This window comes from Euprymna scolopes, chromosome 14, assembly GCF_053919585.1.
Source record: "Euprymna scolopes isolate OS-2025 chromosome 14, ASM5391958v1, whole genome shotgun sequence".
Lineage (NCBI taxonomy): Eukaryota > Metazoa > Mollusca > Cephalopoda > Sepiida > Sepiolidae > Euprymna > Euprymna scolopes.
Genome location: NC_136495.1, coordinates 81,135,395 through 81,160,979, shown reverse-complemented (window position 1 = coordinate 81,160,979; position 25,585 = coordinate 81,135,395). Strand labels below are relative to the sequence as shown.

At 32.1% G+C, this 25,585-nt stretch overlaps 2 protein-coding genes across 6 annotated transcripts in view; one reads left to right on the top strand and one right to left on the bottom strand.

The window, feature by feature from the left end:
* Positions 1 to 8,065, top strand: part of LOC145293120 (annexin A4-like) — a 113,848-nt gene extending 105,783 nt beyond the window's left edge. For all 5 annotated transcript variants that reach the window (XM_080139513.1, XM_080139511.1, XM_080139510.1 and 2 more), the window contains one exon: positions 6,904 to 8,065. In XM_080139513.1, the coding sequence (XP_079995639.1) occupies positions 6,904 to 6,963 (60 nt within the window). In that variant the 3' untranslated portion in view covers positions 6,964 to 8,065. The remainder of the gene's footprint in view (positions 1 to 6,903) is intronic.
* A 274-nt stretch (positions 8,066 to 8,339) lies between these two features.
* Positions 8,340 to 25,585, bottom strand: part of LOC145293122 (5'(3')-deoxyribonucleotidase, cytosolic type-like) — a 36,904-nt gene continuing 19,658 nt past the window's right edge. The window contains exons 2-5 of the mRNA XM_080139515.1: positions 13,591 to 13,691; positions 11,739 to 11,802; positions 10,314 to 10,428; positions 8,340 to 8,733 (exon numbers count right to left, since the gene is read on the bottom strand). Coding sequence (XP_079995641.1) covers positions 8,576 to 8,733; positions 10,314 to 10,428; positions 11,739 to 11,802; positions 13,591 to 13,691 — 438 coding nt within the window. The 3' untranslated portion in view covers positions 8,340 to 8,575. The remainder of the gene's footprint in view (positions 8,734 to 10,313; positions 10,429 to 11,738; positions 11,803 to 13,590; positions 13,692 to 25,585) is intronic.

Below are 25,585 nucleotides of genomic sequence, written 5' to 3'. Positions count from 1 at the left end.
TCAATTTGTGTGATGTTTTGGAATATATTTTCATCTCAAATGGGTATATACTTTTAGAAGATGTACAAAAAATAGTTGATGAAAAGGTTAATGAGCACTAAATATTTTATAAAAGTCTACATAGAATAGTGTCTGTTATGAACACAGAATAGCGGATCCTCGCATGTGGGCAATCTATCCTTCACATTATAGAAGATGAAGGAATAGTGAATAAAATTACAAAATAAATTTATTATTTTATTGTATTTTTTCACCCCAAACAAGGCATATTGCAATTTGGAACATAAGAGACTATTATTTGGGATCATATCTTATAGGGGAGTTGAGCAGCAAGATGTCTGTTCATATTATATTTAAACTTCTGCAGGTTAGTAGAGTCAGGGAAGCAGGAAACAAGGAGAGAATTCCAAAGTCTAGCAGTCGAAGGAAAGAAAGGAGTAGAAGGCTTTCTGGTATCTATTGACCTCAACAGTAAAAGGGTAGACTTTTGCTGTTTGTTGGGTTAGTCTGGAGTATGTACGTTGAGGAGCACAAGTGCTAAGAGTTCATCAGAGCACATTTCATTAAAGTACTTGTCAAACAGGTACAGGGATGGAACAGAGTTCGGAGTTTAGTCAATAGTGCAGGAAATATTAGATTTGGGACACTTTTTCTTTTCTTTTTTTTTTTTGATCACATCTAAGAGTAGTAGCCTAAGAGTGAGAGACTTTGCAGTAGCCTTATCAACGTCCTCAACATATTCCAATTTATATTGTCTGTGAATCTTAGGCTGAAGAGTTTGAAAGATAGGCTCTCAGGTAGGATGTCATTTGTTATAGTAATTGGTGGTTGAGAAGGTTTTTTGTAGTTGTTAAAGGAAAGAAGTTTAGTCTTGGTAGCATTAAATGTTAACCTCCACTTATGGCCACATTCCATTACTGACTGAAGGTCGTTTTTAGGGTTTCTGCCTTAGATATGTGTGCATTCATTTTTCTCTCATGTCTATTGTAGAGTGCGATGTCATCAGCAAATATACTTACCTCAGACACGAGGGAGGTCATTAGGAATAATAAATGTCCAAGGATCGACCTCTGAAGCACACCTGCATTAATATCATCTTGTTTAAACATATGGCTATTGGCAACCTGAATTTTTCTCATGTCTGGGAAGGATTTGAGTATTCATCCAAAAATCCCATAGAATTTAATTTTTGTGATAAGCTCTTTATGCCAGATCTTGTCAAAGGCTTTGGATATATCAAGGGTTACCGCTCTAGCTTCCCCTGCTTCATCCACTACATGGTATATGCATTCAGAGATGACTGTTAAAGTATACGCAGTAGTACAAGCTTGCCCAAGTCCAGACTGTTGGTCAAAAAGATGGTGGACTAGTGCTTGATTAATTGAAGGACTCAAAAAGAGGCAGAAGCCTGATGAGGCAATAATTGAGCGGGTCAATTCTTCCATCAGAATTCTTGAATATTGGTACAACGGAGGCAATTTTCCGGCTATCAGGGAAACAAGACTCGGCTAGGTATTTATTCTAAATTTTCCAAAAATCACAAGATCCTATTTCTTGCAACTCAAACAGTTTCCTGGTCACTTTGGTATGCCTTCTCTTGGCTGTGTCTATTTCACTTTTACGATTATTTCTAGCTTATATCAACTTTTGTCAATTTGTACTTGTGGTGGACAAATCGGTGGAATTCATGCTGCCTTTGTGCAATGGCAGCAGCACAATTTGAAATTAACCATTGCAGAGAGTGGGGCTTGCTATAGTACTTCCTTATAGGTGTTGCTATCAACTGTGTTTGCATAACTCAAACGAAGCCAACTACGGTTGTGTCCATTAAAATCCCCAAATACATGTACCCAAGCATTAATATCTAATGAGTGCTGCATGTATACTGTTAGACATGGTTGATTAGGGTACAGTCCTGATTTGAGGAAGAACAGTAGAGAAAATATAACTAATGTAATGTTGTAAGGTTAGACTAAAACACATGAAGGCCTAATCATTTGATTCTAGACTGTGTTCTCTAGTTAATGGGAGAGTGTTACAAATGTAGACAAGTTCGTACATATATCTGTCTGAGTTCTTTATGCAGTTCTCATTCATTCCCAGAAAACGCAGATGTGCAATCCTTTATTTTAAAAAACATTTTTTAATAAGTCATTATTGTGTTTGTAAAAACATCTCAAATATGTTTAGCAACCTGTGTACATCTCTACTATTATATAAAAGGAACTTTGTGTGTGTGTGTCTTTAAGTTTGTTTCTTATGGACTTGAAAATGGCTGAGCCGATTTTTATGAAATTTCACTCAAAGGTACTTTATGTGTCTGAAGTGTTCTTAGGTTTTGCATCAGAATGTCTTCGATAAGTATCAATAATGAAAACAATCTGATGAAAGGGACAAGCGATCTTGGCCAAAGTTAACACCTTACAAAGCCTAACATCACAAGTGCATTTGAGAAGTTTTATTACCACACAAGTCGAAAGGTTCAACATAAAATCAACAGTAGGTTCTTTGATATAACAGGGGCACATTTGAAATGAATGTTTCTGTATAAAGCACAATTGCACTATGGTACTTGACTTTTTCATTTTAAACTTAAATTGAAGCCATTATCCCTGCACAAACAGTAAGGCCAGGCATATAAAATCAACAGTAGGTCCTTTGATATGACAGGTGTGTGTTCAAAATGAATGTTTCTATTTAGAGCACAATTGAAGCATAATACTCGACTTTTTTTATTTTAAACTTTAATTCAAGCAGTTATATAAAAAAATATAATTATATAATCAACAGTAGGTTCTCTACAGTGCAATGTAAACTACAGTGTATTGTGGACTTAGAGCAGGCAATTAAGCAATTTGATTGAAAAATGGGTGATTTTACCCATTTCAATTACAATAAAAAATATGGGAGTGTGAAGCATTCGTTGATCATTATTCAATCCTAGGCAACGTCAGGTCTCCCTGCTAGCATCATATAATGTTTTCCATGTATGCTCCTCTTGATAAGTATTCGCTTTTAAGAAAAAAAAAAACTTTATCATAGAAATCTGCAACATTGTCTATTTTTATCTTAAACTCTATCCACCATTTGGGAGGAAGGGGGGGGGGGCAAGTTCACCCCACCCCACCCTCAAAAAAAAAAAAAAAAACCCTAATGAATTGCAGTTTTCTGATTAATTCCTTTATTTAATAAACACACACAAATATTTCATGAAATAATTATTCTGAACGCACACAGTTTATTTCAAAATTCTATCGACATATTTTTACCATAATTAGTAATGTTTCAAAAATATATTACCCTGTTAGTAAAGCAAAGTTTTAATGTTTCAACTGCTTTATTTCAGAATTCTGTTATAAAATTAAGATATTTTTAACCTCCATCCCTTCATTATTGGTCAACCAACACTATATACTACTCTCGTTTAAGACTAGATAAAACACATCTGTCATTTCCCAGGAATAAATGCATACTTGTGCTTTATATCACTTTTTTTATAACATTCTAATACAAAATAAATGGTTTTTGTCCACAATTCAACCTGATTAAAAACAAAAATACAGAAAAATCTTTTCTGTTGAACATACCATTCACAGAAGAAAATGTCATATTCTAAAAATCATGTAAATTGATAGAGTAGATTTTTTTATTTATTTTTTTTTTTAAAGAAAATCAAATTTTCTCCCATCAATAAAAAGAGACAACTTAGTTAGAACTACAGAGATAGAAAGAAATAGAGAACAAAATCAGTCTTGTAATGGTTATGAATTAGTATTAAGCATTAAAAATCATAAAAAATTATTTTTTATATAAAATAAACAAAATACTTCATCAATTTATGATTTTTGGGAATGTAACATTTTCATTCTGTGACAGTACTTACATATCAAAGATTTTTCTGTATTTTTTTTTTTTAATGAGGTTAAATTCTAGGCAAGAACCAAATAAATACCATCATCAAATTCCTTGTAAAATTTTTCTTGAAATGTTTTATCTTTGTTCAGCATTAACATTGAAAACAGTAAAAGCTCATGCCAACTTACAGAAAATATAGTGCTTGTCCAAAGTCCCCATCTCAATGAAAAAATAAAGAAAAATCTATATGATATATGTACTTACAATGGAAAGAACATATTGTACACCAAAAATCACTTAAATTGATCAAGTAATTTTATTTTTAAACTAGCATGGGTGCCCGGCGTTGCCCGGGTGTGAGGTGTATGCTGAGCAAAAAAAAAAAGTCAATTTTTTTTTTAATTTGACCCCTATTATGACCCCTTAACATTTATTGTTTAAGGCTCTAATCAAGTTATTAAATTAGATCCATATCCAAGGAACTTATATCTAAAATTTCCAGTGTTTAGACCCAAAATTGTCGGAGGAGTTTGGTAGAGTTCTCAAAGGTCTCATTGAACTTTGATCCCTTAACAGCCAAATTTCTGGCCGAAAACCGATCACATAGATTTTCCCAAATATATCAAATTTCGAGTATGTAGACTAAAAATTGACAGTTATTGCATAGGGAAATGTACACAGACAGATAAACAGACATTTCACTTTTATAGATAGATAGATTTGTTTAACAAAAATATATACGTATGCATAAATATATATGGAAACAATTTTGTGTTTACTATAAATTTTTTTTGCAAATATTATGCAAGTATAAAATCTGCATGAATATAATTACAGGTAATAGTTAACTAAAGATGATTATCCCATTAAAAAACCGAAGCAACTAATAGGGAATTAATTAAAATGACTGTTTAAAAGAATATGCAAATTAGCTAGATCGTTTGCTAGTGAACGCAATTCCACAACCAAGATATAAGAAAATTGTATTTTCTTTTTAAATAAATAGAAAAGAGGGTTTTTAATATGAATATCAATACACACAAAAGTAGTGGGAAGAGGTGTATTGCAAAACCTTAAATTCACTTTACAATGATTTTCTTCATAAAAATAAAACTATTTTGATCAGTTTATGTGATTTTATTGTGTACAATATTTTTTTCCATTGTGAGTACATACTTTCTGCAGATTTCTCTTTTTTTTTCTTTTTTTTTTTACATGGGGAAGAGAAATACAAAATATAAATGCAAATTTCTGTCTGCAATCAGAGGCAATTGTTTCGGTTCTCTTTGGACTTTTCAACTTGAAAACAATGTCCTAATATTAATAAAACACAATATTTATGAACTAGTTTTTATTTTTTTTAGTAAATATAACATTTAGACAGAAAAAGAAACGATAAGGCAACATTTTTTTATTCATATGAAATAATACATATTTGCAAATTGGAAATATTTTTTCCAACTAATTAAAAAAATACTAAAATATTAGAAATTTTAATGCTTGTGCACTTTAATAGTATTACATAAAATGCATTTCGGGTAAAAAGAAAAAAATTTCCAAAAAATTATGTAGAAGATCTGTTAAAACCTTTTTTGTTTTACAAAAAAAAAAAAAATTGCAGTCTGCCATTTTCTATGTTTAAATGGTAGATTTGTTAAAATCATAGATAGTTACTTTCCCTAGATTTTAAGAACTTTTCAACATTAACAAATTAACCTCTATAATTTGTATAAAGAATCTTATTTTGACTTGTAATTATTTTTCTATTCAATCTTTTGAAATTTTTACTAATTTCAACATGTAAGTGTAAGTACAGTTAAAATGCATTTATTTGAAATTCTGTTATACTGCATAAGCACCAAAAATTTTAAGTTTTTTTTGTTTATAAATTAGTGTTGGTTAAAAGATTACACATTTTATGGTAAACTTGACAGAATTCACATCTTTAAAATGAAAGTTATGATTTCGCTTTTTGAAAACGATTTTGGTTCTTGTCCAAAATTCCCCTTATATTCAAAAACAAAAATAAAAATCTGCATGATATACATGCCTATGATAGAAACAAAAATATCATCTTTCAAAGAATGTATAAATTGATCAAGTAGTTTTATTTTTTTTAATAAAACATCAAATTTTATGAGTAAACAAAGAGCGATTGTCTCACATCGCCATTTTGAAAACAAGCTCAAGAAACAATGGGATAATTTAACTTGTGAGATTTATGTTCTAATAATGCCTATGGATTCCCATTAATTGCTTAAAAATTATTTATAAAAAACAATTTGATTAATTTATGTAATTTTTAGCATTATATTTTCGTTTCGTCTCGAATACAAATTTTCTATCATATAGATTTTTCTTCATTTTTGTTTTTAAAATATTTTTTATATAATTTTAGACAAGAATGCTATTCTTTTTTGTATCTTTTCCACAAGATAAAATTTTGAATGATTGTGCATTATAATAGAATATCCAAAAAAAAAAAAAAAAACGTTTTAAGTTAAAGCACTATTACATGTCGAATTTACTAAAAATTCAATAAATGATAGAAAATCTAGAACTTTTTTTTTTTTTTTTTTTACAAAAATAAAACACCATTATTATTGACCTGCCATTTTCTAATTTGAAGTAGCGAAAGTTAAACAAGGGAGATAAGTCGTTTTGTTATACAGAATAAACTGAACCGTTAAACCTGCATTATTTGATAAATTTTATTTTTTCTTGTAATTATCTTTCTACTCCATCATTTTTTGTTATTTTTGTAATTCTTACGAATTTCGACATGATACATAATTATGTAATCGTGGTTTGACTTAAAATACAGTTTTTTTAGATATCTGATTATAATGCACAAGCACCAAATTTTAAATAATGGATTCAGCAAAGGTGAAATTAAATAGAAAAGTTGTTTGCATGTCATTAAAAGCAGAATTGATTTCCATTGTTATAATAGATATCAAGTCCCTTTTTATCTAATAAATCTTGTATCGTTGATATTATTTAATTGATTGATTTCTAAATATATTCTATTATTTATCTTTATTTTAGGGCGATTGCAGTGGAGATTATCGGCGGATTTTGTTAAGACTTATTGGACATGATTCATAATATTCAACCATTTTAACGATGAAATCTTTTCTGCCTTAATCATGGATTAAAATTTATTTTTTGAAATCTTTTTCCTTTGAAAATAACTGGATCAAAAATTTGTGCTCATTTATATTATTATGCTTTAAAAATACAAAACTAAAAGAAAAAAAAAAGATCACTACTATTAGTGATTAAAAAAAAATGCATTGATATTTTTTTGTTTAATTCAAAATGTGTCAAGTTTTACTTGCTTTTAAAGCACTTGGTAAATCTTATTTTCTAAATTATGCTTTTAATGCAAGTGAATTAAACATTTATAGTTGTTTTGTTGTTTTAACCCTTTCTAAACGAAAAGCTGGCACATGTTTGAAAAGTTCTGAAAACTCATTTAAAAGCATTTTTATTAGATTTACTATCAAGCAAACCTTTGTTGGACACTTTAGGATATTTTTAATAAATCTGAACCTAGAGGATTTTAGTGCTCATGGGGTCAGTCCCAAAAAGAATCTAACCGAAGCCAACAGAAGACTACTTTTTCCCTGTTTCCTCCTTTCTTTGAGAAGGAATTAGTGCATTGTTAATCACCTGAGACGCCCCTACCTCAGTGTGGCTGATCAGGCATTTTTGCAGGCCAGAGTTCTCGTTTTCTAGGGTGCTGGCTTCTCAAATCACACTTTTCGACCCTTGTGTCACATCATCCCATTATGGAAGAAAGATAAATATTGGGTCAGTTCCAAATATTGACAGATTCACAAGTATTCCCATGTCCGAATAAAATGGTGCAATTACATGTTTACTTGAGTTTAGCAGACGATATGAAATTTGAAAGCAGCAAAAAAGTGTAAAAAGCCAGATGACACATACGAATTTACAAAAAAGTGTAAAAAGGCAGATGATGCATACGAATGCAAAACCACTTGGGGTTAAAAGAAATTAAATTAAAGTTTTTAGCTTCCACACAAATTAAAAAAAAAAAAAGTTGATTCACTTACTGATTTTAAAAAATTATTAAACCCATTTTTAACATTAACTAGATATTAAAAAATATTGCCTTCTACTTGGGGAAAAAAAAAAAAAAAATATCACCATAATCTTCATTAAAAATTTTTTGTTTAATTTTTATACAAAAAAGTTCTTGTTTATATCAAGACTGATATTAGAATTTTTTGTCAATAGTTCAAGATAGACTCCATGAGTACTAAAATCCTCTACATACCCATTTATACCAAGTTAAGCTGTAGCAACTTCAAATACTTACACCAACTGCATCAACCAATTTTTACATGTTAAATGATTTAAATGAAGCAAACTGAATCGATACTTAGATTTAAAAAAATGTTTAAATTTTTTATTATAATTAAAAATATATAAATTAATAAATCTTGAAATGTGTGAATATTTTATAGTTTGATTTGTTTTTATTGCCGCATTTTAAATCTGTTAATATTAAAAATAAATAATTCAGAATGACATTTCTTTAAAAAATATTTACATTGCATTTTATAAATATTTAAAAACTTCATACATTTAATCAATTTTTTTTAAGGATCCAAAATATTAGTAAACTAAATAAGAAATTTCAATGTTATAAAATTACAATTATTTTTTTACCAGAAATATTTCAAAGTGTTCAAGAGATTTCTAATTTCTTTTGAAACTCGCCTATTAATGCTTTCCATTGTTCATCAGTCCATGAATCCAGTCGTTTCTTTTTTGTGGGTAAAGTTATATTCTTGTTATGGCAGGCAGTGAACAGCACGTGTTCCCAAAGAGGCCTTTTGATCACACCTGTGGAAGGGAAAATTATCAAAATTATTACAAGAAAACTTGTAGGATAGAATTAGGAAAATTGTCCTTCTGTCTAGCCCCAAACTCCATATTAGCTTTCTATTTTTATAATATTCAATTTTTGTGATGGAACCCAACAATGCACTCAGCATTGATAGGGTCAGGTAAAGTGATATTAATTAAAATAAATTTAGTCTTCAACTCCCTAATGTCATTCATACCTTGTTTCCCTGGAATCAATGAGGGCCTTTATTCACTCCAACTCCAAGGCCTTACTAGCATTTTTAATTTCACTAATTTTCAAGTTTAAAATAAGGTGCTTCTATATTATACAAATGAAAAAATATTGAATTTCAAGTAAAACAAATGGTACCTACATAATTGTCAGGTCTCAAATAGTAACATATCCAAAAATTACGAAAAACAAGGAGGTAGAAAATATAAAATAAAATGTCATATTTCCTTTAAGCACAAATTTAGGCCTCCACATATTTGAAAATACTAATCAAGAGAGATAAATCGAATTTCAATAAGAAAATCTGTTTATTTGACAATTCCTTACGGTGAGGATGTAACTTGTTCAGAAAAACATTTACACTGTTTTTCTTTCAACTTTCTGTGTATGTGTCATCCAACCTTCTTGAGGTATATGGATAATAGTTATGGCATAATCATGTTGACACACTAATTTCCATGAGATCACTAAAGTTAAGCATCACCAAGCCTGGTCAGTACTAAAATGGGTGACCCTTTGGAAATACCAGGTGCTGTATGTGCTCTACATTGTTTATCCCTGCATTGATTCCAGTCGTCCTGAACTTCTTGCCACTGAAATCAAGCCGTACTTCAAAATTCAGTGCATGCCATTCCTTATCGTTCTAAAACAATTCGACGGATGAACATCTCTCCATTATGTGCAGTGATGTTTTCCCAGATTTAAACGTGTTGCAGGTTGCTTTTTAAATATTTTTTTACATTGTTTCTTAAATATATAAATCCAGATTTAAACACACAAAAAAAATATTAAAGAAAAACATCACCATAAATAAACATAAAAAACCTGGAGAATTCATCAATCAAGATGTAATATGAATATCAAGATTGATGAGGGTTCTGGATGTTTTACGCACTTAGCATCTTGAGTGGTTTGTCACTAGAAGATGTGAAAAAATTTGGTTTGAGTGCATAAAAAGCAATATGATTACATATGGAAAGAGTTGTTATTTAGTATTGATCACTCGAGAGTCTGAGGCACTCATAGTATCTTAAATACAAAATTCGATGATGAAAGAATATTGTCCAAAGAAAAACAGCATAAATATTAATTTCTGATTCCTCAAAATTCTAGAAAAACTAAAATTTGATTCTTTATTGGGTACTTAAAAAAACAGTTTTAGCACATCAACAGTATACAGGTCGGTAGATAATAAAAACCTTTGGTATAATTTTTTTAATGACTTCTCTACTACATTTTGTCTCGATCCAGATTGCCCCTTTTCTGGGGAGCTGGATTTTCTCACATAAAAAACGACATTGCATTTAACTCTGTTCACGTAGGAGGCAAGTAAATAAGGACTCACCTTTGATATTAGGTCTGTCATCAATGAGTAAGTGTCCATGCACCAAAGTTTTATCCGGGGTCAAAATGATTCTGCCTGCCCAGTCATTTCCCATATGCTTCTCGATCCATTCGTACTGAAAAATGGAATTGCATTTAATGTTATTTTTGTTTTATTTTTCTGAAGTTTTCAGATGAGGAGTGATTACTTTTATTTGGATTCTTCATACTACTGTTCTCATCTTGAGTGTGATTTTCACATTTCGGTCGATGTAACCTCCGACCTTCTTCAGGTGTATCTTATCGAACTCCGGAATCTGCATGAAATTTCGAATGGAACTCTTTATTTAATCCATGGAGGTAGTATGGTCTCGCCATTGTATTTCAAGTGTTGCCCACACTGAAGATTAAACCATCAACTTCCAAAAGAGTGTAACTGAATTTTACCAAGTAATTTATCCACTACACCATGGGTCCTTCCGGAAGAAGGTTGAAGGTTACATTGATCAAAACGCTGTGTGAATAGCATAAAAATGAAAACAGTAGTCTGAAGAATCCAAATAATATGGATGTTTTTTTTTTTTTTTTTTTTTTTTTTTTTTTTTGAGGAGGGTAGTTTTGGGCTTGCTTTCAAAATAAACAGTTGAACATTTCCATTTGGGTGGTTGCCAATCTCGTGCATGGTTTTTGTTTTTTGTTGTTTAAACTAAAAGTATTTCTTTTAAATAAATATTTCTATAAATACATTCTTGTTATTTTCTTTTTTTTTAATATACTTATTGTTTTCAGTAAGTACTGTCTATTAATTGGCAGTAATATACTTTTTTTTATGTTAAACATAGATACATGTCTGTGAAACAATGGATCACCTAGTTGTTAAGAGGAGTATTCCAGCCTATGAACAAGGGAGAACAATTAAAGCAGGCGTTCTGAGTATGACAGACATTTTTTTTCTTTTTAAAGGCTGACAGTCAGTTTTCTATGCATTTCTGGCCAAAGTGGACCCATGGGGCTCTTTTGGTCTGATTGAGCAAAAATCTCATTTTGCAAGTCAACCTAAGAAAACGAGTACCATTTTTAATCTCCAATTTTTTTTAAAACTGGAATTTCATGTCGTATGGAGAATTCTTGTGTTCAGCATTGACAGAAATAATAAATAATAACATTGGACCAGCACAGAGAGTCGGATGATCATGACCTGCGTTGTGAATGCATGTTCATTTTTTTTCTAAATCCAACAATTTTTCTAAATAGATAAAATCAACTTTACCTTAAAAATTAGTTTTATAATAATTTGGTTCAATCTACTGATCAAACAATATTTTAATTAAATGTAACTTTGAAAAAAATTTGTTAAAAAATAAATACAATAAAAGTAAAAAAAAAAAAAAAAAAAAAAGAAAAATTTCAGGCAACACAAAGTAGATATCAAATTAAACAAATGTACCTTTTCTTTCACACAGTATCGGTAGTTTCCCATCAATGGACTGGTACATATAAACACTTCAACACTGCAAAATGAAATTGACAAGATTAGTGAATATTGAATTTTTATTATTAAGTCATTGTCATAAAACCGTTAGCAAATAGACAGAAGCTATTAAATTAATTAGAAAATGCAGAAAACTTAGGAACATCACAATAGTTAACCAATACAGAAAATGACAGTGATACATGTTCAGTCACGCAATTCTGAGGCAGTACATTCAAGACTGCAAAACACAATGCAAAAGGAGATTGCCGATACATGTCTGAGCAAACACCAATGTGATTATGCAGAGGGTCTAGTGTAAATGTGTATCGTCACAGGTTTGGTCTGTTCAGCCATAACACAAGGCGATATTTAAACATTGCAGTGGGGCAAAAACCATCAAATAATCTGTAGGCAACAGAAGCAACTGTTACATTCTGGCAAGTAGACAGCAGATTTAATCCAAGCAGATCATGTACTCTAGAGGGAACAGATGTAAAGATGAAACAAAAAAAAAATGTCATCTAGTCAAAAGCCTTGTGGCTATGGTGACAGACCAGACTAGTAATAAATCATCTGGTTAGTTAACATTGAAACCTAAAACCAAACAGAATTTTCATGAGCACTTTATTGCCAAGGACTTTCCATTTGTGGAACACTTTACTGTAGATCTGCTTCTTCTAAGTACAATATCAAAAACTACTGCTGAGCCGACTTAGTCAAATTTTGTCTATTCCATTTATTGTGTTGTTTGTTGTCTAAATGACAATCTTTTATCCTCGAGTGGCTTTTGAGTATCACAAGTGATGATTCAGTATACCAACTTGCCTAATATAGCTCTCAGAACCATTTCTCTAAGTAGATGTTTTTACCTCTTTTAGCCTATAATCTTGATTTGCTGTATGATCTTCTGATAGTTTCACTTAAGTGTATTTAAATAGTATTTATAATTAGAAGCGTGGAACATTCGTTCATCTTCATTCACTCTTGGCCAACGTTGGGTCTCCCTGCTAATTTATGAAATAAATTGATGAGTTACAATTCCCTTTCAGAATGAAAATTTTTCTGAGCAATTAGACTGAAGTGTTAGGAGATAAAAAAATAAAAAAAAAATTAAAAAAAATCCCAGTCCCTTGGCTTGTTATATGCATGGTCTTGGTTTTAAACAAATTCAGGAAAATGTCCAAACAAAAATGTAAAAAAGTGGTTCTCATGTACTTTTTGTCTCCTTGTTTCTACTTTGTTTTTTCTCTCTCATACCCCTATTCCGAATTTGTAGCAGTGGGCCGACATCAGTTGACTTACGAAAATATAAACAGGAAGATAAACAATACATGAGAACCGTTTTTTTGTTTTTTTTTTTATTTCAAATTAAATAATTGCACAGTAAAAATAAATTAAATTAAAACAAAAATCATTTTTCAAATTATTTAATCAAATAAAAACTTCATTTTTTACTTGATTATTAAATTTAAAAAGCATTTTTTTTTAATAGAATTTTCAAGTTATATTCAATTTTTACAATATTTTTGTTTATCAAATTGTTAGGTAATTTGCTAGAATAACTTGTTTAAATTTAGTAATCAAGTAAAAAATGGAATTTTTACTTGATTAAATAATTCGAAATAAGAAAAATGATTTGTTTTGAGTAATTTTTACTGTGTAATTATTTATATCAGTTTGAAATATGTTAAACATTAAAAAAAAAGTCCACTGATATTGGCCCACTGCTACGAATTTGGAATAGAGACATGTAAAAAAAAAAAAAAAAAAAAAAGTAGAAACAGGGAGACAACAAGTACATGAGGACCAGAAAACGTTTACATACTTATCGATTTGGCTCATTGCTTTGACTGCTGCAACAGCCCCAGGAATTTCTGGAATGTTGAGAAAAAATCCTTCAGCACAATAAATTTCTCGGCATTTCACCTAAAAACAAATAAAAATCTGTTTTTAGTTTGCCATTAAATAAATCATTTTCGTGCTTCAATGTAAGTGTTGTTTAAATACAAAATCTGTAAGTTTAAAAAGTCAGGAAAACAGAATTTTTTTTCAATAAACATTTATTTATTTATAATTAAATTTCTTCAATATAATGTCTTCTTCAGGAGTAGAATCAGGTTTTGGTTTTTCTTTTTCTTCATCCTTCCTCGTAGTATGTTGTCACTAATAAAGTCTGTATGTTGTTTAAAACATATGAAAACAAATTGAAGAGAGTTCAAAACAACCCGTTCTTCAATTTGTTTTCATTTTGTGAGTTGCTGATGATTTGTTTGGATATTTAAGAGTCTTGAAAAGATCAATCCACCTCAATGAAACCAAGATGCCTCTGAAATATGTAACATAGTTTGTAAATAAATAATTTGTGTACTATATGTTATATAAGATTTTAGGTATCAGGTTGACAAGAAAGTTCTTGCGTTTTTTAACATTTAAATTCAGATGGACATATCTCGGTTCCAACAAAAATTTATTAATCGAAATAAGCATCATCAAAATCAACACACTCAACGCAAAACAAATGCCAGTAACATAAAAATCTATCTGTACTCTCAGGTTGACAAGAAAGTTCTTGCAGTTTTAACTTTTAAATTCAGATGGACATATCTTGGCTCGAACACACTTTTGTCAACGCAAAACAAGTGTGTTTATGCCAGTAACGTAAAATTCTTGCATTCTAGTGATTATGAAATCGCTGAAGGCGTTGTTGATATCACTTTGGTTTTTGAAGCGTTTCTCGCGCAGAAAGTTGTCGAGATGCTTGAAAAAGTGATTGTTGGAAGGTGAGAGGTCTGGAAAGTATGGTGAATGAGGCAGTTTCGTAGGCCAATTCGTTCGACGACTGCAAGGTCAGTTTAGCAACATGCAGTCGGGCATTGTTGTGGAGGAGAATTGGGTCTTTTCTTTTGACTAATGCTGGGTGTTGTTGTCAAAGTTTCTGATGCATTTCATCTATTTGTTGACAATACTTCTCTGCCGTAATGGTTTCGTATGCATTAAAAAGACTAATCGATTAGACCGGTCATAGACCACCAAACAGTCAGCAAGACCTTCTTTTGGTGCAACTTTGGCTTTGTCGTAGAGCTTTGTCAGCTTCTAACCACATTGAGTGTTGCCAGTTGTCGTAATGAACCCACTTTTCATTGCAAGTCACAGCCCAGTCGAGAAACAGGTCATTCTTATTGTGTAAAAGAAGAGAAGATGACTACCCTCGAAATATCGAAAATGATAGGAAGGTACCATCAAACTGAAGAACTTTGTCAAGGACTCTACAAAGGTACATAAGAGAGCTGATAAAGGTAAATCTAGAGTTGTTTCACACCGTTCTCTACTCCAAATTAATCGTGAAGTTGTTAAGAGCCCTGGGCAGACAAGTCAAGAAGTCTTTGATCAAGCCAGATTGAAGAATGTCTCAAAAAGTACTTGATGTCGCCTTCTGAAAGAAGAGGCGCAGTCTGTTAAGTCTGTGACAAAGCCTCCATTAAAGCAACATCACATACAAAACCGATTGAAATGGGCAGAGGACAACATGAAAACAGATTTTTCCAAAGTTTTGTTCACGGATGAAGTGCGTGTCACTCTTGATGTCCCGGATGGCTGGAGCAAGGGTTAGGTCCTAGATGGACGACAGTCATCAGCGTTTAAGGTGCCAACAAGGTGGTGGTGGGATAATGATTTGGGCTGGGATTATCGGAGGTACTTTGGTTGGCCCATGGAGAGTCCCAGAAGGCATAAAAGTGATGTCAAATGCTTACATAGCTTTTCTGAAGGAGCACTTTGAACCATGGCTGAAGAAGTAAAAGTTGACGTTCAGAAGAACCATTATTTTTATGCAGGATAATGCTTCCTCGCATGCAGCAAACAAAAGCAAAGAGTGTTTGCAACAACTGGGGTTCTCTGGGCGACAGAAGATGGAGTGGCCTGTGGATTCACCAGATTTGAACCCAATTAAGAACTTTTGGAGTATCATGAAGTGACGTCTCTATACAAGTGGACGCCAATTTAAGAGCAAAAATGAGTTGTGGGATGCTCTCCAAGAGGTATCGCGAGGAATAACTGTTGACGAAAACACAAATTTGACTAATTCTGTGGACCAATGTCTTTCACAAGTCATTTATAAAAAAAAATCACATATCCCCTATTAATTATGTCAACGAAGAAATTGCTATGTACTTATTGCGTTCTAAGGATTTTCCCTAGTTCATTTAATGTTTGAAAATTATTTCAATAAACAAGTTATGGGTATATTGCGTTTTTTTCTCAACCTCGTTGATAACTTGACACACTGAAATCAACAGATATTCCTATCTTCTGCCATAGTTTCGCTAATACTGCTTTAAATACTTTTATTTTCTGACTGGAGTAGCTGAATAGTATTGTAAGCACTTTCTCAAAGTTTCATGGATTTTTATTCACGCATTCTTTAAATATTTTAACAAATGTAAACTCATTAATAATTTGATACGCAGTGTACTACTCATTCACTAGCCATCAAAATTCAAGAGGTTATTTCCTTTGATCTCATCCACAAAACAAATCAGTATTACCAACAGATTATTTTAATGAAAATACACTTGTAAAATTTGTGATCTATTTGTGTTAACACAATTTATAAACCATTATTTATGGATAAATCCTATTTAATTATGAAAATTACAATGGCAACTTTATTTTATTATATAGATTGTTTTAATGCAAATAGGTCAAACGGATAACTAAAGGAAAAAACGCTTTTGACAAATTATTGTTTTTTTTAAATGTGTCTATAAAATTGTTAATTAATACAGTGGTTATTTTCCTGCAAAATGGACTTCGGTTTAGGTTGTTGAAAAAAATTAAATCATTCGTTTCTCTTTCACCCAGGAAATTCCAGGACTCAAGTCCTGCTTGTAGTAAAATGAAGTCATTTCTGACTTGAACACTTTTATAGGGATTCAATGCATCCAATACTTTTATAAGTAGAAATTCAAATAATCACTTAATAACATTATTAACACTTTTATAACAATTTGGATCTATTTATACTTTAATGAGCAAAGAATATTTATATGATAACTAAACTTAACTTTCAAAAAGTACCTACATAAAAACAGGTTTTAGTTTTACAAGGACTTCAATAACCATCATTATGTTTCTGAATTTTTTGAAATGTAGATTGATAATTCATATTATCTGGACTACTGTTTTTTATTTTGAGTGTTATTCACACAACATTTTGGTCAATGTAACCTCCAACCTTCTTTAGGTCTATTTTGACAAATTAATGGATCAGACGGAGATCTAATTTTTTCTAAAGATTTTTTTTTTTCTTTAGATGGTGTGATTTATTTTCCTATTGATAATTTCTACTCTGATCATAAAAAAAAGAACTGATTTTTAATCTATTCTTTAAGAGATCATTTTTATTTTTCTTTATTTTCTCATTTGCTGAAAAGTAATATTGTATTTTCCTTCTTGTCATCGGGCTTGGGTTTGTGTTCATAATTTTTTTTACTTTATGTTTTTTTATTAGAGTGGCTATTGTTGGTATTGTATCATGAAACAAACAGAAAAAGTACACACTCTTGTGTCATTTGAGGGAAGGGATAATTATGTCAATAAAAAATTTACCTCAATTAATGAAAATTAATTTATTTAGAAAACTATTTTATGTGGAACATCAAAAACTGTTGTTAAAAAAAAGGACAGAAAACTCTTGAGTTAAGTGAAAGTAATTGACCTGATGATGAAATTGTGATGATAGTATAAACCATCTATTTATTGTTGAAAAAAAAACACACGAGGTGAAGAGAAAATTTTGGAGATTAAATGAAGAATATTTGAAATGCAAGCTTAAAGAATAAATAAACATTCAGTTACCAGGAAATCTGAAAGAAGGTGAAGGATAGTTGAAGATAATGGATCAAACTTAAGGATGACATGGCGGCGAACTACAGAAGTTGAAAAGTGTATCAAAGAAAGAGCCAAGTATGCCCTAAAATGGATTACTGTTACCACATCTGGACAGGAGCTGCTCGACGTGCCCTATCTCGCCTCGATAGAGTTTGAAACCTAGTAGGTGATACCCTTTTTTCTTTCCTGGAACCTCTTTCCTACAAAAGAGACATTGCAAGCCTGTCTCTACTCTATCGTTATTTTTATAGCAAGTTCTCATCTAGGTTTCAATCTAATATTGTCAGAAATAACTGCATTCAAAATGACAATGGGGTTCTAGCAATTTGACTTCAAAACTAACTTATCTCTCGCTAGATCTTTATCCTTTCTTCTCTCACATTCATCTTTATTACTCCCTCGCATGTTTTCTTTGGCTGTCAACTAACTCTGTAACCTTAACTACATCTCCTAACCTAAAACCTCCCATCCATCTTTTCAACATGATGATCTCCTGTTCTGTATACATCTTATACTGTCCAGATTATTTGACTTCATGTAACAATATATTCAGATTTACGGTTTTTTGAGATGAGGATTGATTATTCATATTATTTAGATTCTTCAAACTATCGTTCTCATCTTCCATTTTATTTTAACATTTCGATCAATGTAACCTCCGCCCTTCTTTGTTCAACTCGAGAATCTTTTTGTCAAACTCAGGAAACTGCAGAAAATTTCAAACGGAACCATTTATTTAATCCATGGGGGCTGTATGCTCTCTTTTTGTCAGACATGACAGATTAGAAGTGTTAAATAATTTGCAATAAAAATACAATTGCGAATTAGTCTACAAGGAACTGTGGTGTAATGGATAAAGTACTTGGTAATAATAAAACAACTGGAGATTACTTGGGACTCCTATTCAGCAATCGCTGACAGAAAGATTCATGTTCATCAAGATACACTTGAAGGTCAAAGGTTACATCAGTGGAAACATTGTGCAAATAACACAAGACAAGAACAGTATTCTGAAGAATCCAAATAATATGAATTCAGATTTATATTAGAGGAAAAAAAAAAAAACATTGATCTATTTTCCAAAAGAAGTAATATATATTTTTTTCGGAGTTAAATTTCAGCTTGCATTTATCGACTTGCTATGGAGGAGGTACCAAAGTTTTGCAGACTCTTAAGAATTGAAGTAAAAATTGTCGATATCGTCTTGCAGCACGGCTAAAATTGGAAGCACATCTTGGCAATTCCTTTTGGCCAAGCCAATTTTTTTCTGTAAACATCAAAATTCTACTTTTGTGCTCAGATTTCTTTAATGCTGACTTTCACAGGAATAATTATCCAATTTCGTTACATTTTTTTTTTTTTTTTTGTTGGGGATTGAGGGTGAGGCAAACAGGAACCGGATATTTTAATAAAAAAGAAAAATCACATACAAAATAATGTTTCTCTATTAGAGGTGAGGAGTCGACTGGGAAAATTTGATTTCTGGTTTTGGATTTGGTTTGAATCAACATGCACAAAACCGAAACTGAAGAAAAAAAAAGTTAACAAAATACCAAGGTTTTATGTACAATATGAAAAGAAACTTAGAGATATCTCCATCATTCTATTGGATTAGGAACAATCAGACTCATGAAAAAGAATTTTAAAAACTACCTGGCAAATATACCTGATGAACCAAGTGCAAGAGAGATACAAACAATTGCATTTAAAGGGACGGTTAGAATATATGTCATTCAGAAGGCTGCCCCATCCCCAGCAAAGTAAGAAAATTTTAAAAAATAAAAAAAATTACTCCAATTATGAACTTGTACAAAAATTGCCAACTCCCTACCCTGTTGAATTATTATTTTTTTAACTCTTTCATTCCAAACAAGGCACATTGCCACTAGGTCATAATTTGGAATCGTATCTAACAGGAGATTATGGGAAGTTGAGTAGCGAAATGTCTGTTCACATTATACTTAAACTTTTGCATATCAGTACAGTCAGAGCAGCCGGAAACCGAGAGGGAATTTCAAAATTTGGCAATCCAAGGGAAGAAACTATTAGAGTAGAAGGCTTTTTGGCATCAACAGTGAAGGCGTGGGATTTTGCTGTTTGTTAGGTTACTTATGATTATGTGCGTTTTTCTGAGAAAAAGCAGAACAGACAGACATACAGATTAAGAAAAATATTTCTATTTTTCAACTGCTTTTATATTTGCATGTGAAGGTGTGAAATGATAAGAAACTTTGATAAAAATGAGTCAGTTCTTTTGAAAGAAATTCGTTTCCATGTGAAAATAGAAATAGCTGAGTCAAGAAAACGATAGCATTTCTTTTTCAACTGATATCATTAGTTAAGCAAAAAAAGAAAAAAAAAAAAAAAGAAAAAAAAAAGTGAATTTAATGTTATCAGAAATAAATGGTATTTTTACATCTTAAAGGTTTTCTGTGCCAAGAATTAAATCTTGTTAGATCATATATACTCGTGACTGGAGAGCCATTCCTGCATTAGAAAAGTGACTCAAAAGGGATGGCAAAAGAAATAATTCTACCGTAGAGGAAAGAAAATTATCAAATTGTGAATATTAAATGTAGTTGTCCCAAGCAAAAATTGGCAACATCAATCCAGTCAGAGAAGCTTTGAATTGTAAAGAATTACAGATAAAAAATTGATAGTATTAATCCAGCCAGAATCTGCAAATCATAGTTCCTTTCTTGTGTCAAGATGAAAAGCTATATCTGAAAGAATTCAAAGAGATTCAGTATATTTCATACAGTGATTCTGGTACCTGATTAGTTCATTTTTATAACCACTAGCTATAAATATAATCATCCAATTTTTTGTGGTCATACCCTTTTAACATGCTTTTCATTTGAGTAGGGTGGGTCGGTTGCTTGGAAACTTGGGTAGAAATACCAGTCGAGGATCCGTTCCCGAAAATCACTGATAGGTGATGGGCCAGGTTACTGGTCCAATACCTGTGGACTGAGGTAGCCACTTGAATAGTACCTAGAAAGTTCACCTTCCTAGGCCTTGCCACCCGACTTTTGGATGAAGTTCTGAGGCGCCCTTACCAGGGAATTCCAATGGGGCTGTCCAGGCAATTTTTGCTAGGACAGAGTGCTCCTTCTTTAGGGACACTAAATGAACACTCCCCACATTCCGACCTTGTGTCACATCATGCTGCGGCAGTATGCATGTAAATATCTACTCTATTAACATACCAAAAATATTCCAACATAAACTACTAGATATGCTAGCCTGGAAGGATAATATCATGGTGAACAAAGATATACTATATTGATACCCCAAAAGAAGGAGGTAATGCCTAGGAGGATATGACAACAAAGGATAAGATAATCATGGAATAGTGGTATCATGAGGAGCAAACATATTCTATACTGCCTCTTAAAAAGGAAGGTAATACCTGAGAGGATCACCCCATAAAAGGGGGTAATGCCTGTGAGTATGATATCATGGCAACAGAACAGATAATACACTCTCATCCCAATTTAAAAAAAAAAGAAGGTAATCCCTGGAAAGATGGTCTCATGACCATAGAACATATACCATATTACCCCCTCTGTCAAATAAGGATGTAATACATGGAAGAATTACCTCTTAAAAACGAGAACGTAATTTCTTGGAGGAGTATCTCGTGACAACAGAATCAATATTTCATCCCCATTAAAGTACAAAAATAGATTAAATCTGTTTTTTTATTCCTTGGAAAAAGGGATAACACCACCCAATGTCCCTTGTGATGGAGGCCAGACCAACTCCCCTAGAGAGTGGCCTTGATACAAAGAGTCAGAGCTCCCTCAATGAGGAAATGACAAAAGGAAAAGGGAGCAGAAAAGAAAAAGGTGCAGTTTCACCAAATGTGGTGATTTCCTCCAAATCCAACACCTTCCAGTCTCCCCAGAAGGGAGGCCTTCATGATTCAAGGCACCCCAATTCTATCAGCAGGAAGCAGAGGAACATCAAAGTAGCAACAGTAGCACTAACAAGGGAGTCCACATGGGGGAAGAACAATGAAAAGAATATGTCCCCACAAGACTATAAAGCACTTAAGACAGTATAAACAGTACAATGAGTGGAATGTACTGGTTCTTGGGAGGCAATTGAGGACATTTTTCCCTTCTCTTTAATTCAGACCTAAAGGAAAACAGCTTCCTGGAACTAAAAAAGGAAAAGATGGCAGAGCTCGTGATAAGTTGAACATTCCAATAACCTACATCCGTTTGTTCACAGATTCATCCCTGAACAGGTTACCAAAGGAGTGATCATCATCATCATCATCATATGAATCTTAAAATTTTATTGTTGGTATTGGTTTCCCTGAAGGTTGCCAAACGCCCTTCAGAAGTACAAACTGCTAGACTTTGGGGCTCTTCCCCCTTTCCCTGGCTGTACTAACATACTGAAATTTAAATGTAATGCACAGACATCTTGCTGCACAACTGCCTACATAGTACTTTAGACTTGGTCTTAAATAGTAGTCCCTTACATCCAAGTGGCAATATACCTTGGGGTGAATAAGAGTAACAATAAAAATGTACTAAACCATCAGCACACAGCATTTATTCTGGGCAACCAAAATAAAACTCCTTCAACAATGCTTCTAAGACACAAATGAAAAACAATGGACTGAGTATACAATCCTGATGTACTCCCATTAAAGCTTTCACTAAATGTACTGTTAATTCTAATATTTTTTTTTTATTACATCCTGGAAGTTTTTGCTTTTTATTTTGTGTCCTTTAAGCATGTTTCCAAAACTATTTCAACATCTTTTGAAGTAAAATATTAACAGTTTCCTGAATTTTTCTGTTTTTTGGGCCTTGCTCTTTCCCAAGTTGACGAACCTCAATTTTTTCTGTTTACAATTTTGTCTTATGATTTTATGTCGAGAAGAATCTGCTTTGATGATGGATTTTCTCCTGACAACACAGATTTTTTTTAATTGTTTGATTATAAATCAGATGTATTGTTTTTGATATAAATTATTATAAAACAATATAATAATAATTATTGCAATAAATACAAGGTGTCTAAAAAAATGTACCCACACTTTAACTATCCTTAACATACTGCCTTTTGTATTGTAGGTATAATTAATTAATCACAGCATGATAGGAAATCAATTTAGTTTGCAAGAGAGCAAGTTTGTCTTGAAATGTTATTGGAAGACTGAAAACGCCATTGAAGTGCAAAGACGATTCAGAAGGGAATTTGCAAAACTGCCACCAACACGCCAAACCATTGTTCATATACTTATAGCTAAATTTGAAGTAGATGAAACCGTGGATTTCTTCATCTATCTCAGACAAAGTTTATCGCACCAAACCAAGAACAATTGATGCATTGAAACTGGAAATTGAAAGACAATGTTACCAAAGAAAATAACCTGTTTCGTGATGTTTGCGAATTTCTTATTATCAGCGTTGCCTGGACAATAATGCTCATCAATTTGAACATTTGAAAACATGATTCTTCAATTACATCTGTCTTCTGTATTCAAAGCTATTCTATTGCACTCTTTTCATAAATAAAGATTTTATCATCATTCAAAGTGCAAGTACATTTTTGCAACACCCTGTATATGAAAGAGAAGGTATTTAGTTCTCTTCCACTGCAAGAACTATGACACCAAGGTTGGAAAATGGGATTGAGAAGTCTCTGAGGAGAGGAACCCAGATCTAAAAAAAAAAGTGCCTGGGCAGCATTGTCAGCATTATTCAGTAAGGGCGCTTCAGGTGATTAATAATAAACTAACCCTTTCTCAAAGATAAAAGGCATAACCTAGGATGATGGACCTCCTAGAACTGCACAGAGCTAGCATTACGCCGCAATCAGCAGGGACCAAATCATTACAGGAGTGGTTTAATCTGTTTATTTCGTAGTCGTGGGATAAAGAAAGGGCTTACATCTATGACTTTATTTGGATTTTAGGATCGAATGAATATCATATCTATTCACCCAAAAGAAAAAGAAATAAAATATTACATTTTGCTTGTAAAGTCAATCATCACGGTTCATCTGTTCTCCTAAAACCAAAGGAAGTAATATTCTTGAACCAAAGTTTCATTTGATAGGTCTTTTCTGTAAAGATTGACATAACTTCAGAATATTTATTTTTGTTTAATTATAATTTCTTGATTGCTTTCTTGTAAAACATTTTTGTCATTCAAAAAAACAAAACAAAACAAAAACAAACATTTTTCCTTCTTATTTATTACATAATAGCAGGACTACCCGACATTGCCCGGGAGTGTGAATCACGAAATAGATGGGAGTGTATAACATCTATCTTATATTTAAATCTTCTACATCTACACATTATGAAGGGTGTTCCAGAAGTAATGCCTCCTATTTTTTATCCGCCCTAATTGATCAGAAGCTACTGCAATTTGCTGACTAAACTTATGTATTTATAACCTGAAAGTGTCACCTCTCTGGTGCAGATATTGACAGTGTGAAACTAAAAAAGCAATCCTCGTCATGGACATAGGTCAAAAGCAGAAATGTGTAATTGAATTCCTTCATGTAGAAAACAAATTGAACCAATTAACGTTCACCGGCACCTGTTAAATGTTTAAAAAGCCGATGCAGTTGATATCATCACAGTTAGAAGATGGGTTCATTGATTTCAGAGTAGCGATAGAGATGTGAGTGACAAAGCACACTTTCAACTTTTACAACCAAGGCATCAAAAAAGACTGGTAAAAGTGCATTGAGAATGGTGGTGACTATGTAGAAAAATAAATTCTGGAGAACAAAAGTCGCTCATTTTAATGGGACCATTCCCATTTTCGTAGCTTTTCAACATTTTAGATTTTGAGTTGAAATATAGGAGGCTTTACTTTTGGGGAAAAGAATCCTCATATTTAAAGTGTATTTCAGCATACCTAGCCCTTTCTCTCTATTATATTGAACCAGAAAGAGAGAGAGAGAGAGAGAGAGAGAGAGAGAGAAAGAAAGGAAGGCTATTTTGACCTATGTTTCTGAATTTTTGAAATGATTGATAATTCATCATATGGATTCTTCAAACTACTGTTCTCATGTTGAGTGTTATTTGTTCAACGTTTCAGTCAATGTAACTTCCAACCTACTTCAAGTGTAAGTTGCCGAGCTCAAGAATCTTTTTGTTGAACTCAGGAATCCATGGCATAACAGAGAAAGTACAAGGTAAAATTCAGTTGCAAGTGACACTTTTCTGGAGGTTGAACATTCAATCCTCAGTGCGAGCAGTATGAAAAATACAATTGCGAATTATTAAGAATTCTACTTAAGCAAGGGTTCTGTTTAATATTCTGTCAGAGTCTGACAGAAAAATCCTTGAGTTCAACAAGATACAGTTGAAGAAAGTTGGAGGTTTACAATGGCTGAAATGTTGCACGAATAATACTCAAGATGAGAACAGTAGTCTTAATAATCATAATACAAATGTTTTGATCTAGTTTCAGTATTGTTTTTGAAGCAACTATCAGTAAGAATTAGAAAACAAGTAATTTTTTTACCCCCCCCCACATCCCCAGCCCTGCACTAATTGGTTTTCTAGTGACCTAAAGTGAATGTATATTACAATATCATATTATTTACTACGATCGGGATGACATTGAATCTGATAATGAGATTGATAAGTTTATCTCATGTAGTTTCTGATTGTTAGCCACTAGCATACACAACTTTTCATGGTTAGATTGGAAGGGTTAAAAGTGTTGTATAACACCTTTCTTTTAAAACCTCTCTCTATCCCTTTTTTATACGCTATTACCCCCTCGTTTTCTTTTTCTAGCAACTGAAAAAAAAAAAAAATGAAATCTGACTGTTTTTTTTTTTTAACCTAATTTTAGTGTTTTCCAAACAACTACTAGTAACAACAAAAAGAAAAAAAAACATTATTGGTTCACCAGTGACCATAAAGTAATGAATATTGTAGT